The sequence below is a fragment of the Thalassophryne amazonica genome, chromosome 12 (assembly GCF_902500255.1).
Source record: "Thalassophryne amazonica chromosome 12, fThaAma1.1, whole genome shotgun sequence".
In the NCBI taxonomy this organism is placed as follows: domain Eukaryota; kingdom Metazoa; phylum Chordata; class Actinopteri; order Batrachoidiformes; family Batrachoididae; genus Thalassophryne; species Thalassophryne amazonica.
The window spans coordinates 61,844,095-61,861,069 of NC_047114.1; the positions used below are offsets into that span (position 1 = coordinate 61,844,095).

Here is a 16,975-nt window from a genome sequence, read left to right on the forward strand (position 1 = left end):
TTTTCAGTTTGAGTCTAAGTAATATAATTTTAGAAATTTTTATATTGAGAAGCCTGATTTACTTTTTGTATTTGAAACACCATAAACAAATTAAAATGCGTGAAATACCAAGGGGCTGAATACTTTTGCAAGCCACTGTACCTGCTGAGTGCAATGGGAAAGCATGAAAATACAGCCATCAGTATCACATTATACAGTAAATGTTCTAATAGTTTGCATAATTCCATGTAACAGTGCAAAACTTCAAAATAAGCACTGCAGTGACAAAAGAAAAGAGTCATTGCTACTATTTACTATCTGTGTTTCAATGAACTTCCAAAGAAACTCCACCAATTTTAGCAGTGAAATTCTGCAATCAAAGGATGTGACAAAAAGTACTGAGCAGCCCCCAAAGTGATCAGTGTAGCTTGTTTCAGAACAAAACCTAAAAAAGAACCTTGTCACTTTGACAAGAATACAATGACACCACTGGAACTACAGAGGCCAAAATAATCAAAACAAGAGCACTCAGAGATTTTTGACGTCAGTCAATCCAGATCCGAATTACCTCCAAAATTCAGTGGAGTCTTCCATGCCCTAACATCTATCTGTGGTGCAAATTTGGTGAGAATCTGTGAAGTAGTTTTGACATAATCCTACAAAGACTATATAAAGTGAAATCTTGATCCAGAATCTGGATTCGGATTCCGTATCACCTCCAAAACTGAATGGAGTCTTCCATGGCCTAATATGTATCTGTGGTGAAAATTTGATGAGAATCCGTGAAGTAGTTTTGACATAATCCTAAAGTGATTCATAATAGATTTTATCATTCACTTCTAGAAATTGCAAGCAAGCAGCCATAGAGTGAGCATTTTATTGCAAATACCTAATAATATGAAAAATCGTGCAATTAATTGACCTAACAGATCATTGAAGAAGTGTGTGCTCCAGGATTTCCACTCCTCATTGACCCTTACAATTCATCATTACTGAGGCTACACACACACACACACACACACACACACACACACACACACACACACACACACACACACACACACATATATATATATATATATATATATATATATATATATATATATATATATATATATATATATATATATATATATATAAACATACACATACTTTTCAATTCTCTTTTTCTTTTGAACATTTTACATCTTCATACTTGCAACAAACAGTATTATAGTAATTATAATAGTAGTAGTAGTAGTAGTAGTATTAGCAGGTGTCTCTTCTTGAGGTAGCTTTAGTCACCTCCTAACAGTTCTCTGGAATCCAGGATAGGTGGGAGGTGATAGCTTTGGTGGTGAAGATGAAGTTGTCACTTCCGTCTCTGAATCAAACTCACCCTGGAGCAGGTAATCAGCTAGTTTAAAAATCAATGCATGAATAAAACTTTTAAAAATATGGCTAAACCAAGGAGAAAACTGTCATTGATGTCACTGGTGATGCAGTGTGCTATGTGATTTCTCTGAACTTGACTGTGTCATACCTCGATGTCTATCAGTGCAGGCTGAGCAGGTTGTAAAGCCACACACAGAATGACTTTCAAAAAAACACACACACACACACACACACACACACACACACACACACACACACACACACACACACACACACACACACACACACACACACACACACACACACACACACACACACACACACACACACAACCATGGCTGCATACCTGTGACTGTGAGCATCTGTGCCAAAAAGGTCAGGTAGCACCACCCATAGCAACAGTTGCTATGATCTGTGCTCTGATGACAAGTTTTGCGTTTGAGGTGTTGAGCAGATTGGTTTAACGTGAGCAGATGTCCCCACCTCTCTCATATTATTGGTGCACCCGGAGCCAATCGTTGTCAGCCTCCTGCTGCTCCACTGTCACTGGCAGGAAACAAACGCACAGAATCAAGAAGTTCACTGAGCATTGCTATTTATTTTAAACATGAAGAGAACATAAAGAAGCAGTGGCTGCAGTGCACACCAAGCTGCATAACACCTGTAAAAAGTATGCGCATGTTCCACCATGAGTCTGAAGAGCAGGAAGTTCGCATTGGACAGCTGTCTGTGAGTAGAAATGCTCCTCTGTTCATGACATTTTTTTTTTTAACAAAGGCACTCATTTGTAATGTTGCGTTACAAGAGGCTGTTGCATTGTGTCACTTCGTCTGAAGCTGTGATTTAATGTGTCCAGCGGTTTCTTTCGTTGCCCAAAAGATATCGACAGACCACAAGTTGTGCACAGCCGTTTGTGCACACAGTGTAGCTATTAGTGGAGCTCATGATAGTTTGGGTTCATTATGTCATTTTGTGGAGATGAATAAAACTTTCAAGCCGAGGAATTCAATGTTTTTATGGGATCATAAGACTGGCAGACACTGCTTTCACTTTGTTGCTTCCTGAGCCTGTCTGTCTACCTACACTAAGGAAATGTGTATTTTAGCCACTGGATCCTAGAGCATGTAGAAGACTAAATATAGGGGGGGGGGTCCAATTTTAACCAACTATTTCTACAAATCCAAAATAGCCGCCATGGTGGTTTCAAGGCAAATTGAATAATCTTATAGTTTTCCAATTGCACACAAAATTCCAACATAAGTTTGTAGCTAAACATGGTAAACCTGACTATAAGTACAGGTGAACCCCGATAACTCATGCATGCGTATGTCACAATTCCGCTTTACTCGCAGTCGATTTGTGGCCCCCCAAAATTATAAAACTATATAATATACTGCATATTTAAACATAGAGAAAAGCTCTACATGGACAAAATAATTTATCTTGTATTTTCATATAAGGTCTGAGTTGGGTTCAGGTCTGTACATTCTAACAAGCGGTAGCTTTTTTTTTTTTGGGAGGAAAATCCTCTTCTGTGCCACACTGCTGTGAAGCTGTAGAGTTGTTGATGCAACAGACAACAGTTGCACAATTCAGTTTCTCCATTCAGAGCCACAAAAGCCTGTAATCCCTTCAGAGGTGTCTCTTGATGGCTTCCTTCACCGGTCTCCTTGTTGCACAGTCACTCCGTTTTTTTTTTTTTTGGGGGGGGGGGGGGGGGTTTTCTTTTTCTTTTTAAGATCTGTCTACTCCGGACAGATTTTCCCACATAGTACCATAAGGTTTGTATCCATCCTTTAACTTGTCTAGTTTTCTTGCTTGTAAAAGTGATCATCTGTATTCAAAATAATCCTTTTATTTAGTTTGTCCAGTTACATTGCAACCAGAAAGTATCCACAGATCTTTACTTTTTCCACATTTTATGTTACAGCCTTATTCCAAAATGGTGAAATTCATTTTTTTCCCTCAAAATTCTACTAACAGCACCCCATAATGACAATGTACACAAATTGTCACTGTCCTTGCAAATTTATTAAAATTAAAAAAAAAAAAAACTAAGAAAACTAAGAAATCACATCCTTTGCCATGATGCTCAAAATTGAGTTCAGGTACATCCTGTTTCCATTGATCTTCCTTGAGATGTTTCTACAGCTTAACTGGAGTCCATCTGGGGTAAATTCAGTTGATTGGACATTATTTGGAAAGACACACACCCATCTACATATAAGGTCCCACGTCTAAGACAGGATTGTCTCAAGGCACAAATTTGGGAAAGGGTACAGAAACATTTCTTCTGCTTTGAAGGTCCCAATGAGCACAGTGGCCTCCATCATCCATAAATGCAAGACTTTTGGATCCACCAGGAGTCCTGCTAGAGTTGACCACCCGTCTAAACTGAGCGACTGGGGGAGAAAGGTCTTAGTCAGGGAGGTGACCAAGAACCTGATTGTCATTCTGTCAGAGCTCCAGCATTCCTGTGTGGAGAGAGGAGAACCTTCCAGAAGGACAACCATCTCTGCAGCAATCTACCAATCAGGCCTGTATAGTAGAGTGGCCAGAAAGAAGCCACTCCTTCGGAAAAGGCACATGGCAGCCCGCCTGGAGTTGCCAAAAAGCACCTGAAGGACTCTCAGACCATGAGAAACAAAATTCTCTGGTCTGATGAGACAAAGATTGAACTCTTTGGCATGAATGCCAGGCGTCATGTTTGGAGGAAACCAGGCACCATCCCTACAGTGAAGCATGGTGATGGCAGCATCGTGCTGTGGGGATGTTTTTCAGTGGCAGGAACTGGGAGACTAGTCAGGATTGAGGGAAAGATGAATGCAGCAATGAACAGAGACATCCTGGATGAAAACCTGCTCCAGAGCGCTCTTGACCTCAGACTGATGGTTCATCTTTCAACAGGACAATGACCCTAAGCACACAGCCAAGATATCAAAGGAGTGGCTTCAGGACAACTCTGTGAATGTCCTTGAGTGGCCCAGCCAGAGCCCAGACCTGAATTGAACATCTCTGGAGAGATCTGAAAATGGCTGTGCACCGACACTCCCATCCAACCTGATGGAGCTTGAGAGGTGCTGCAAAGAGGAATTAGCAAAACTGTCCAAATATAGGTGCGCCAAGCTTGTGGCATCATATTCAAGAAGACTTGAGGATGTAATTGCTGTCAAACGTGCGTCAACAAAGTATTGAGCAAAGGGTGTGAATACTTACGTACATGTGATTTCTTAGTTTTTTATTTTTAATAAATTTGCATAAATTTTAAAAACCGTTTTTCATGTTGTCATTATGGAGTATTGTGTGTAAAATTCTGAAGGAAAAAATAATTTAATCAATTTTGTAATAAGGCTGGAACATAATGAAATGTGGAAAAAGTGAAGCGCTGTGAATACTTGCCAGATGCACTGTATGTAAGGGGTATGAAAATGGAGGAAATATGTATACAGGTGGCTATAATTGATAAATTATTCATATATTTGTTCAACCCAGTGAAATAAAGCAAGCAGATTACACTACAAGCAGGTCCTGATTGTTTCATTTTAGCTCCACTGTGGAGGTGTACAGGGATAAAAATCACATACAGCCGTCACTGTCCAAATACTTATGGACCTGACTGTACCTAAAACTGACACAAAACACCACATCTGTGTGCTAGTTTTGCTGATAAAGTACAGAGCAAATTGGTGTATCTGTGACTGAACCATATGATCTCTGAATTCTTATTTGAATGGGGATAAATTATATACTGTCTTGCTCTAGTCTCACTCACTAACTCATCTTCAACCGCTTATCCAGAATCGGGTCGCGGGGTTGCTCTAGTCTGTGATTTGATATTATCATCCTGCCTGTGAGCATCAGATAAAAGCCATAATGTATGCACCCCCTGTTCTCTATTGGCAGCCCTCCGGATGGAGCCGGATCACTTGGTGTTGGAAAAGCAAGCCGCAAAATCAGTAAGAAAGCCAAAGAGCTCGGCACTCTGGAGGAACCCCAAGTGGACATGGAAGAGTTAAATCAGAGCCTCAACTCCACCGCATCTGTCAGGTACCCTCCACAAAGGGCTAAAGCAGGTTAGGCGATACAGATAGGCAATAACCCTGATACCATCCTTATCTTAGTGTCCTCAGGGAGCAGACTGCACCAGAAGGAAACGCAGAGCGACCAGATGGGATCATCACAAGAAATGCAAGTCTCCTACAAAACACCAAAACACATCCTTACTCTGAGCCTGTGGTGTCTCTTAATTAGCTCTGCACTGACAGTCAGTCATCTCAGAACAACACGCACTAATGTGACGCTTCACCATCTTCTCCCGCAGAGCTTCATCAAGCACAACAGAACTTTCCACAAACTGTTCCAGGAGATTCCTGACAGAGAGAACCTGACACACAGTGAGTTTGTGTCACACTGTAGGACTACAACTAATCATTACTTTTGAATTTGATTAATCTGCTGGTTATTTTTTTTTATCAATAGATTAATGTATAATAAGTAAGTAAGTCCGTTCGGCTGCTCCCTTGTTTCCACTCGGGGTCGCCACAGCAAATCTAAGCTGGATCTGCATGCGTGATTTGGCACAAGTTTTACGCCCTTCCCAATGCAACTCCACATAACATGGAGACATGTGACAGGGGCGGGCTTTGAACCGGGAACCTTCCACACTGGAACCAAGTGCATTAACCGCTTGGCTGCCACCCCTGCTAGTAATAGATTATTATAATGATTATTTTTCCATAATCTATTTTTTTTTATTTTCTGATTAGTTGATTAATCCTTTGGTTAAACTTACCCATAAATCATAGCCATAAACTGTTATTTTCCCATAAAAAGTATTAGTTTATATATATATATATATATATATATATATATATATATATATATATATATATATATATATATATATATATATATTGAGAGAGAGAGAGAGAGAGTTTATATAAAATATATTCTATCACAGTGCTAAATCAACTCGATCACAGTGTCAAATCAACTCTTATTGGAGTAGAAACACTTGATTTGACAAGATATTTTACTGTATTTGGACTGGGACCAAATGTTATCCCTGCAGAATTAATTTTACTCTGCAAAATTTACTGTGTGTGTGTATATGTGTGTGTATATATATATATATATATATATATATATATATATATATATATATATATATATATATATATATATATATATATATATATATATATATATATATATATATATATATAGACACACAAAATTTGCCACAAATGCCACAATTTAAAAAGGCATCTCTTTGAGGGGAGTAAAAATAATGTTATTAAGGATGAACAAGTATCAAATCTGCAACTAACAATGCTGATTATGAAGGGTTATTCAACGTTCTGAGCTGACACACAGGATCTTGAATGATCTTGCACACGTTCTGTTCTTGGAGTACGACTGCTACCTTCAAGAAGACGTCACAGAGCAAGCAACTGTCAAACTAACCGGTTTAAGTTTTCATTCATCCCAGCGTCCAACACACTACTTAATAAGGAAAAAGACACATTATAGGTGGCATCTCCTTACTTGGCACTTTAGCATTTGCACTTGTTTTTAATGTAATTATTTTTCTAGGGTTGCTAATTTTATAGATGTAGTATAAGATATATATTTTTTTAGGCTGTTTTAAGGCAGACTTTACACTTCGGTTTTAATCTCTTTTATCTTGTGATTTTATCTCTGCCGTATCTGTCTGTTTGTGCCATCTGTCACTTCTCTGCCCTGCAGCGTGTAGCACTTATGGCAAGAAAAATTTCAGTGCATGGAACAATAAAGTATATTTGATTTGATCTGATTATTTTCTGGGTTAATCAGTTAGTTGTTTGGGCAATAAAAAGTCAGAAAATTGAGAAAAATGTTGATAAGTGTTTCTCAAAGCCTAAGGACATCCTCTTATTTTGTCCACAACCCAATTATATTTAGTTTAGGAACAAATATACTACGTTGAAAAAATAGTTGCTTTAACTTAATTGAATTGTTTCAATTGGTAATACCTGAATGAATTAAATTCTTTGAAATTAAGTTAATAAATTGGATTTAATCTAATTTTAATCCAGATCCAGATTCTGGATCAAGATTTCCCTTTATATCGGCTTTGAAAGATTACATTAAAAAAGCAAACAAAAAAAAACTACTTCACGGATTCTCACCACATTTGCACCACTGATAGATATTAGGGCATAGAAGATTTCACTGAATTTTGGAGGTGATCCGGATCCAGATTGGCAGATGTCAGAAATCTCAGATTGCTCTTGTTTTTGTAATTACATTCAGCTATTTTACAAAGTGATTAGTTTGCGTGGAATAAAAGTTGCTAGACTTGTTGCTAGTCACTAGACAGGATTTCTGGTCTCTGGGAAATGTCAAAAAGTCAGTAAACCTAGCGACAAACTCACTAATTTGGCACTGCTGGTGAATGCCGATTGGTTCAGTAATGGTTTTCAAAGTTATCTGAAACACTAATCCACTCATGAAAAAGTAAGTCACTTCTAAAAAGTAAGCTGAACTGTGCCCACCACTTCTTCAGTATTGTTTCTCTTCAATTTTCTGACTGAATAAACGTGAACACCAATGTGCATGTCTCTTCTGCAGTGTTCACGTGTGCTTTGCAGAAGGAAGTATTGTACCACGGAAAACTCTACATGTCAAACAACTATTTGTGCTTCTACTCGTCTGTGCTCCTTAAAGACACCAAGGTAATTTACACCCATCAGAAATGACAGAGCGCCGATATTTCATACATCTCACAATCCAGCTCAAATAAACATTTCTGAGGAAAGCATCTAGGCATGAAAAAATATTTTTTTGGAGCTTGTATGTCACAATGCCATCACCTGCAACTCCCCGTCCTTAGATTCCACTTTCCAGCATTCAAGCCTTTTTTCCACGCTGGTATTAAATGATGCATAAAGGGAATTGATATAAGGAGCGTGGCTACAGAATGATGCTTTGCTTCAGGCCAGGTTTTGTAAAAATTACACTGAGGATGTTCTGCAGTGTGAAGGATTGCTGTAGAAGCTTTTGTAATGCAACCTGAGGCTCCATAAAGTCTCTGCGTTTGCAGGTGGTGATCTCCACCTCCAGCGTGAGGAAAGTGAAGAAACACAGCCTGTCCCTGGCCAGGCTGTCAATTCAAACTGCTGACGGCGAGAAGGTCAGACCACACACACACACACAAACACACACACACTTTAACAGCTATTGTTTTAAACTTTACTTTATATTTGACTTCTTTTTTTCCACTTTTTTTAACTTTCATTTTTGATACTCTAACAACTGTAACTAACATTTATACTATAGCATAAATTAGGAAGGTGCTGTGGTGGATTATTGGCCGTCCATCTGTACTCAGCAGCTTTCCATTTCATTCCCAGCCCAATGTACGTTATTATCATTACTATCATTTGCACCACCCAACCACACACAAACCATATCCATTACTGCTAACCAAACAAAGCACATCCATTTATCCCTTGTCCACATTAGGTACAAGAGATAGAGGCAAAGCGACCAGCTGCAGCTGCAGCTCAGTGGGAACTTTACAGTGATGCAAAATGGCGACTGCCAGTGCAAGTGATGACACCATGACATACTGCATGTTGGTTGTTTGCTTGAAAAAAATAATCCAAAATGGTGGAAAACGTTTCCAGAGATCCATTTCTGGATAACTAATGTTTTTTTTTTTTCTTAGATTTTGGAAAGGTTTTGCAAGAAATGAACACTTAAAACACTTTGTATTATTGATTTGTGGGGACCAGGGTCATATGTCATCTCCTGATGACTCTCGTTTGTATTAGTGGGTAGGTTTATTCTTTAAGATTTTAGCCCTCAGTCCACTTTGGCTGCAGGGTTATTGCTGTCACATTCACAGTTGGTCTATCCATCGTGACACAAAACTGATTGACCGATCAACCCAAAATTTTTAAGTTGTATTTAGGCCAAGTTAGTAGTGAAGCCCACTGTGTTTGAGGTCAACAGAAGTGTTTTTGTTTTGTGCATACAATAAAACATGCTATGCCTACATAAATGTTAGCGCACTTGTTACACCACGTATGTTATGTTTGGAAGCCAGACTACAAGTTGGCTACAAGTTATGTCATGTTGTTTAGATTTCCTGTTTCTTCAGCTCTGTAAAACTTTGTAAAAACCTTGTAACTGTTAAAATGGCCTAAGCAGTGGGTCACCCTTCTGAGTCTGGTCTGCTTGAGGTTTCTTCCTCAATATCATCAGAGGGAGTTTTTCCTTACCACTGTCACCTGTGTGCTTGCTCTAGGGGTTGGGAAGGTTAGACCTTAGTTGTGTGAAGCACCTTGAGGCAGCTTTGTTGTGACTTGGTGCTATATAAACTAAATGAATTGAATTACATTGAATTACAAGAACACTATTAATTTTGAGCTCTAAAGGTCAACGGTCACGCTCACTGCAAGCTTCCCCCCCCAACTTAAATATTGCTTTATAATCTACCAGTGCAATTAGCGCAGTCAGTACAGGACCCTGTGCTGACTGCAGTGTGTTGGAAATGAGTCGTTCTTGGACAGTGTCAGGTACATTCAGACAGATATTTCTGCCCCTCAGGTTTTCCTAACAGTACTGCATAAACCCAGTGCAGCTACATATTACCTTCACAGTAGAAGTCACCATGTTGGTGTATAAAACACATACACAATCTGCACAAATACACCTGTTGCTATGACAATACAACCACATGTTGAGGCTAATGAGAAATATGTGGCAAAATGTTCAGGAGTTGGGGTGCATGATCCCTACAGTCTGCCTGGATATCTTAACACACTGTATTTTCTTCCACAAACAAGTAGAACTGGCTCAGCGCGACATCATGTGTGCCATTGCTATGACAAATGACTAAAGAAAAAAAAAATACCACTGAGGCAAAGTTGATCTGATACAACTATCATCTAACTCTGCTGTGCATATGTTAAGTTCTAACAGTAACCGAAATAACAGCAACCGGAGTGAATCTTTCTCACCAACCAACATGACAATCCCATGATCTCATGATATTGACGTGGCTCATCTTTAGTCTTCTCGGGATGTCGTCTTTTAGATAACACAAACTAATTGCAAGTGATATGCTAGAAAAGGACACAACACTTTAGAATAATTCAGCCTTAAGCAAGATAAAATGCACAGAGTTTTTAAGTTTATTTAAGCCTTCGACACAGAGCTTAGACAAACTGAGTCCTCTAGAGAGACTGAATAAGTGACAACCGCGCTCATCTATTTATTGGAGACCCGCGGGCATCGCTCCTCCTTCGACTTTTTTATTTATTTCATTCCCAAGACATGGTTTTCTATTGGAAGCGTCCTCTAGTGAACCCTAAGCAGGTGTTAGGCCATTATTTCAATGTGACAAACGCTCCCATTAAAACGTGAAGGATTTACAACTGATTTTTTTAAAAGACCTTCAGCCACAGGTGCAGCTGGCCTGAGGCCCCCCGCACATGGCCTCAGCCACAGGTGCAGCTGGCCCGAGGCCCCTCGCACGTGGCCTGCGGGAAAGCACCTAAAAGGCCTTGGAAAGCCCCTGACAGACTGAATGACTAATGGAGCCCTTTTTTTGGGTTGAACACCTGCTAGTTCAGCCAGAGGACATACAGTTCAGATCAAGACACTTGATAGTTCATCACAGTTCAAATATGGACCTAAAAAGTCTTCTACAGTCCCTCCTCTGGGACTCGAAAGAGTCCCATTACATCAACTATACTCTTGGGTTGTTTACTGACAAGACATCCTCATTTGTGCATTGCAATAAAAAAGAAAAACACATCACTCGACTTACTGATAACTCTGGTGCGGATATGAATATCAGTGATACTTCACACGGTAAATATATTGAAGTGCAGGTGAACCTACATACTAAGGCACAAGGTGATCAATTAGCTGGATTATATCAACGCAAGGTGACATGCAAACATTGAGTTTTGGTGTAATTCAAGGCACTTAAAATGGCCACATAAAACAAGTTACAGCAACCTCTTAATCATGGCAAAGTAAAGGCTTTACATTGACATCAGTGCAACCAATCATCTTCTGGCATCTATTGTCTCACTCAACCAGAGGCTCCAACCCATTATACTTGGTTCTACATATTATTTTGTTAAAGCGTCACACATTTATTATTTAAATGCATCAAATAACCCCTACGTTACCACTATTTAGTCAACCAATCAAGAAACTATTCTAAGGTTAGCGCAGCTATGTCTAGTTAAATGATAAACACCATAAATGGTTTCCCTTCATGTCCGTCCTTAAGTCATTTGCCTTAGTCAATCATATAATGGTTTTCATTATAGGCCATTTCTCAACATTTTCCACTTTGTTTTTCTTCTTTTTCAGCTTGTTTTCTAATGCCCTTTTTGGCCAGACGCCAAATTTAGGCGATGCATGTCTCTTGAGGCATGCTATAATTTAAGAAAAAGGGGTCCCTATGGTGCATCTTTACTACTAAATCTCCAAACACGCCGTGTAAGGGTCCCCTTTTTATAACTTTGCAATGTGATATCTATGTGTATGCATTTAGCTTTATCTGTGTTACGCAGATGATGGTAAGGACAGACATTTACCCAACCTTCGTTACTAACATATATCCTTCTTTGTTTTTATTTACACTCAGATTTCTGAAACCAGTCCGCAATTCAAACTCAAGAACCAAGATCATAGTCCGTGTTCAGTGCCATTACATCAGTCCGCGCTCCTCAGCATTTACTCAGCATCTGAAGTTTTGGGAGAAGTTGGGGAATATGGGGAGGTTGGCCTTTCAGGGGTAGTGGGGGAAGGATCAGGAATTCTGGCTTTCAGACAGTCGTGCAGTTCTCTGATGGATCTTTCCAGCTCCTTGTGCTGCTTGGCCAGGTTGTACAGGGCCCCCAGAGAATTCTTGCCCACATTCAGGGTGGTGGTGGCCAGTCCTAGCTGCTCCCTTTCCATATGCTCCATCATGCTGGCTAGCATGTCCATACTAGACTGAAGACCACACAGTTGAGTATGGAGGCCCTCCTGAGCACAAGAGATGTTGGCATTGTCACGGTGTATCCTTAACAGGTATGCAGCTGTCTGACTCAGTTGTGGCATGATTTCCTCAAATAGCTCATGGGGAATGTGATTTGTGAGGGGCAGGAGCTGCTCCAAGGTTTTTGGAACAGACTCTTGTGGAAGACGAAGCTCTCGAACCAAGATTGCCATGTCCTGTGGGGTGACCATGACCAGATTAAGGTTGTGCAGTCCAGGGGACAGGAAGTACAAGGGGGAAGGCATTTCGTGTGTGGGGGGAGTATTGTTGATGTCGCACAGGCAAGTGGTTGGGACACTCTGGGCATTTAGCAGCCTGTACAAAGCTCCCCTCTGTCCTGGTAGGTGAGTTCGGCTAAGGTCCACCCCTGCTGATCCTCCTCCAGAGGCACTGGGCTGATCAGAATATCTCTCCTGCCTTGGGGGTGGAAAGCTGGGGACAGGTCCTAGCAGTGAATTGGGTCTAGGATGCACTCGGGCAGTTGCTGCATATGGCCGACTTTGGCTGCCTCCCCTGGAGGGTATCGTTGCCACTGGCACATGTGACTGTCTCCATGGCATCTGCGGAAGGGGTGTGTTCCTGAGTCCAAAGGGTCCTTCAGGTGATGGTGGAGTCCTCGGGCCGACTCTTGCTGCAGGCAGATTCTGTGAAGCCGTCATCGCCAGGTGCTGGAACGATGAAGATCCTTCTGTTGCCAACTGGTTTAGCTGCTGGATGGATGGCGGCTGTGGCGACCAATCATGTCTCGACCATCCCTCCTGTATATCCTCTTCTCCAAACAGTTCTGAGAGTCCAATCAGACTTGATAGAGGCAGATCAGGCATAGGTCCCTGATCAGGGGAGTCTGGTCTCTCAGCCATACTCCTGTGTCCTAGTAATATACATATACGTTCATTATTACAGCTCCATGTCATTCTTTCAGATATTGTCTATCCTATCCCTCATTTTTGTGAGTGCATGTGTGTGAATGTAAATGTGCGTGCATGTCTTCTTCCTCGTCTACAATATCACCAAGCACGGTCCATCCCAGTCCTCCCTATCTGGGGTATACGCCACAATATTAGGGAGCTGGGGGCTGTCGGGGAGGATAATTGGTATTTCATCCATTTCCATATATTCTGGTTCTCTGTCTGTTTCGTTTGTGCTTTCTTCCAGGGCTCGGATGGCTAACAGTGGGAGCTGTCCTACTGTGGATGAAATCAATTTATTGACCAGAAATTTTATCAAGGGAATACCACAACATATTACCAGCAAGACCGCCACCCCTGTTAGTGTCAAGACTACACCTATCTGGTATAACCAGTCTTTCCATGATATCCACCCTCTCCTTAGAGTCCCAAACAGTGAAAATAGTGGGCCAATATTCATTCCATTCCCTACAATGTATCCAGAATCGTCAGTTTCATTTCTCCCTCCTATGGAGTTACTTAACAGTTCCTGTTGCATCTCTTCAAGTGTGATTAAGAGCTCTGTCAAATTTCCGTCTTCCCCTGTACGCATGGGAATAGCTGTGCAACATTCGGTGGCTTTGATCATAATACAAACTCCTTGTTCATCAGCCATCATCATCTCGATAGCTAATCTATTTTGCATTGTCATTAGCGAGGTGGCGTGCAGTTGTTCGGTTAAGGCTCCCACTGCTGCCAATGTCCAGTTCAGGTATCTTTGCTGATTATACCACAAGTAATTAATCCACTGCACCTCCTGGAACCTAGAACGGATTTTTGGAGTAACCCCGAACAGCGCCAATGCCCATCCCCATTTATCCGCGTCTTCATCTGCTTTAACTCTGCTACTGTCTATGGCTTCTAACTGTCGGGGTATCCCTTCTGGTATCCCGTTTCTTACTGTGATGTTGTAGTCTGTTTTAAGTGTCATTATTCCTCTTTTCTTACGAAGTTTCTGTGGCATGGGTTGTATTGAATTTGGCATTTCAATTACTGTTATAGCTCCTGTGAGCATCATAGGAGCACAAAGGCCTTTCCAATTAGGGGACAGCGATGACAGGAGTTTCCTTTTTTGTCCGCATATCCAAAAGATGTCAGCTAAGGGTACCGTTCCCTTAGCTAAATTTGGAGTAGATACCCATGAAGCATGGGTGAGATTCAGTCCAATTACAGACCCCCCTGTGGCCGGTACTATTTGTTCACACTGTATGCCTGCTGCTGGCAGGGTGTGACAGACGGTAATGTTCCATGCTGTTTTAGCCGGTTTGTATTCTTGCTGCTTTTGCATACACTGTATGTGGTGTTTTGGCTGGGTCGTCCCTACCTGCCAATCGCTTATGTATTGTGCTACTAATCCTTTAGCTATACAGAATGGGTGTATCATCCCTTTCTCTATTTTAATCATAGGTGGAACGGTTCCTTCTGTACTTAGGGGCACTGGACAAAGTTTACTGTCGGCAGCATATTTTTCATCACCTACTGCCATTTTCATAACACATTGTGTATAGCATTCTGCTTGGTCTGAGTTATGTTGGGGGCTCCTATAACAGTTGTTGATATCAGGTAGGGGTTTAGCCTGAGGTATCACACCTATCCGGTGACAGGCTATGCAAGGCTTTTCACTGATCTGCCTAGCCGAAAATTTCAACCATTGGTAAAATAGATTTGTCTTCAACCCTTGTGTACGGGCTAGGTCTGTACTGGGATCCCATCTCCCTAAGTGACTGCTTGTTTCTAGGCTTCTAATTGTCCTCTTTTTCCTTGGTTTGATTTTTACCCATTTTGTGGCTTCATGTACTGTAACAGTTACGTCTTGCTTGGTTTCCCTGCATCCTCTTTTATCACAAATTACCTCTATGTTGAGTGTTCCCTCCTCTTCACATTTGATGCTAATGGCTTCGCCTAATATGTAATCCCCCAGCTTTCCCTGTATTCCTATGTTCTTGTAGGCTTTTGATTTAATGTATACCAAATTATATGTTTTTCCTGTGTTTAGAATGCCTTGTTTAGCTGCTATTGCGGCCATGGCCACGGCACAGTCCATTGTATGTTTTGGATGTCTATTTTCTCCCATACTGACCACCAGTAGTATTGTCAATCCCTTGAATAATTCCTTAATCATTGCTCTGATGACTGTTGAGATGTGCTACTGAGTGAGCCGTCACTAGATGAGCTGTCACTAGGGATGTGTGGTGTATCTGTGCTTTGTCTGGGTTGTACTTCCTGCGGTTCTTCTGTCGGTAAATCTACTGAGTTGCTGTCCGAGTCTGATGTCTCCTGTGGCCTGTCTATCTGTCGGTCTGTATTTCTGTCTGTCTGTTGGCCTGCGTCTCCAGTTGTTTCTGAGTCTGCATCTGAGTCTGTCGCTGCTCTATCTGGCAGGGATCCACTACTCTCTGAAGTTGTGCGTCGTCTTTGTTCAATCAGTCTCTGTGAGCGCCTTGGCTGGTGTTCGCCTGGCTGCAGGGAGGCGTGGCCTTCCCTCGGTGCTTCTTCTGGCTGCAGGGAGGCGTGGCCTTCCCTCGGTGCTGCTGTAGGGTCTCTTGCTTCCCCCCTTGGCCCGGCGGCTCTGCCAAGACGAGCTTGCCGAGGCCGCAGGGGCGCTGGGCCACCAACCCTACAGCAGTGGTTTAAATGAAACCAAGTGTCCTTACCGTCTACTTTGACTGCTGTACGTGAGGCAAGAATAACTTTAAAAGGACCTTCTCAGCGGGGCCTGTCCCACTTCTTTTTGAACACTTTGACGTAAACCAGATCACCAGGCTGGATGCTCTGATTTTCGAGTGGAATCTCTGCTTCTCTGTCTTCTGTAGCACCTTTGACCTGCAAAAAGATAGTTTTGTGTATTTGGGTTAACTGTCTCAGATAATTATGCCATTCGTCTTGTAGCTGCTCCAGCGATGGTCCTTCGTAGGGTCCTCTCAGGTATGGAATAGGCATCGGTCGACCTGTAAGAGCTTCAAATGGTGTCAAATGGGTTAGTCGGTTAGTTTGTGAGCGCATTGACAATAAAGCAAGCGGCAACGCATCCAGCCAGGTTAGTTTGCCATTGCTGTCTGCTATGATTTTTGCTAGTTTGTTCTTTAAAATGCCATTAGCCCGTTCCACCGCCCCATTTGATTGAGGGTGATAAACACACCCAAACTTCTGTTTGATACCCAATTGTTTGAATGTTTCTTGTGTAACCTTGGCTACAAAAGCCCTACCGTTGTCAGATGAGATAGTATCTGGAATGCCAAATCTTGGAAAGACATCTCGGCACAAGAATTTGGCTACCGTTTTATGGTCTTGATTTGCAGAGGCTACTGCCTCAATCCATCGGCTGAATCTGCATATCACTACCAAAACATATCTCATTCGTTTAACTCGATTTTCAGCTCCCATGTCTATGAAATCCATCATAAGATGTCTGAATGGCCCATCAGGGACCGGAATGTGGGCTAAAGGGGCTGTGAATGATTTCCGGACATTGTACTGTGCACATACCTCACACTCATTCAACAAACGGTCCACTGTAGCTGCCATATATGGTGACCACCAGACAGCTTTTAGTTTGTTCATAATTTGGACTCGCGAACAATGATCGGGTCCGTGGGCCCAAATGATTGCATGTCGTAATAAATTG

At 41.5% G+C, this 16,975-nt stretch overlaps 1 protein-coding gene across 3 annotated transcripts in view; it reads left to right on the forward strand.

The window, feature by feature from the left end:
* Positions 1-1,883: 1,883 nt before the first annotated feature.
* Positions 1,884-16,975, forward strand: part of LOC117521047 (GRAM domain-containing protein 2A-like) — a 35,654-nt gene continuing 20,562 nt past the window's right edge. Inside the window, exons 1-6 of one of the 3 annotated variants that reach the window (XM_034182362.1) lie at positions 1,884-2,082; positions 5,257-5,400; positions 5,484-5,541; positions 5,675-5,747; positions 7,966-8,069; positions 8,438-8,527. In XM_034182362.1, coding sequence (XP_034038253.1) covers positions 2,042-2,082; positions 5,257-5,400; positions 5,484-5,541; positions 5,675-5,747; positions 7,966-8,069; positions 8,438-8,527 — 510 coding nt within the window. In that variant the 5' untranslated portion in view covers positions 1,884-2,041. Of the gene's footprint in view, positions 2,083-5,256; positions 5,401-5,474; positions 5,542-5,674; positions 5,748-7,965; positions 8,070-8,437; positions 8,528-16,975 lie in introns of all 3 variants that reach the window. The other 2 variants (XM_034182361.1, XM_034182363.1) reach the window with 2 other exon arrangements.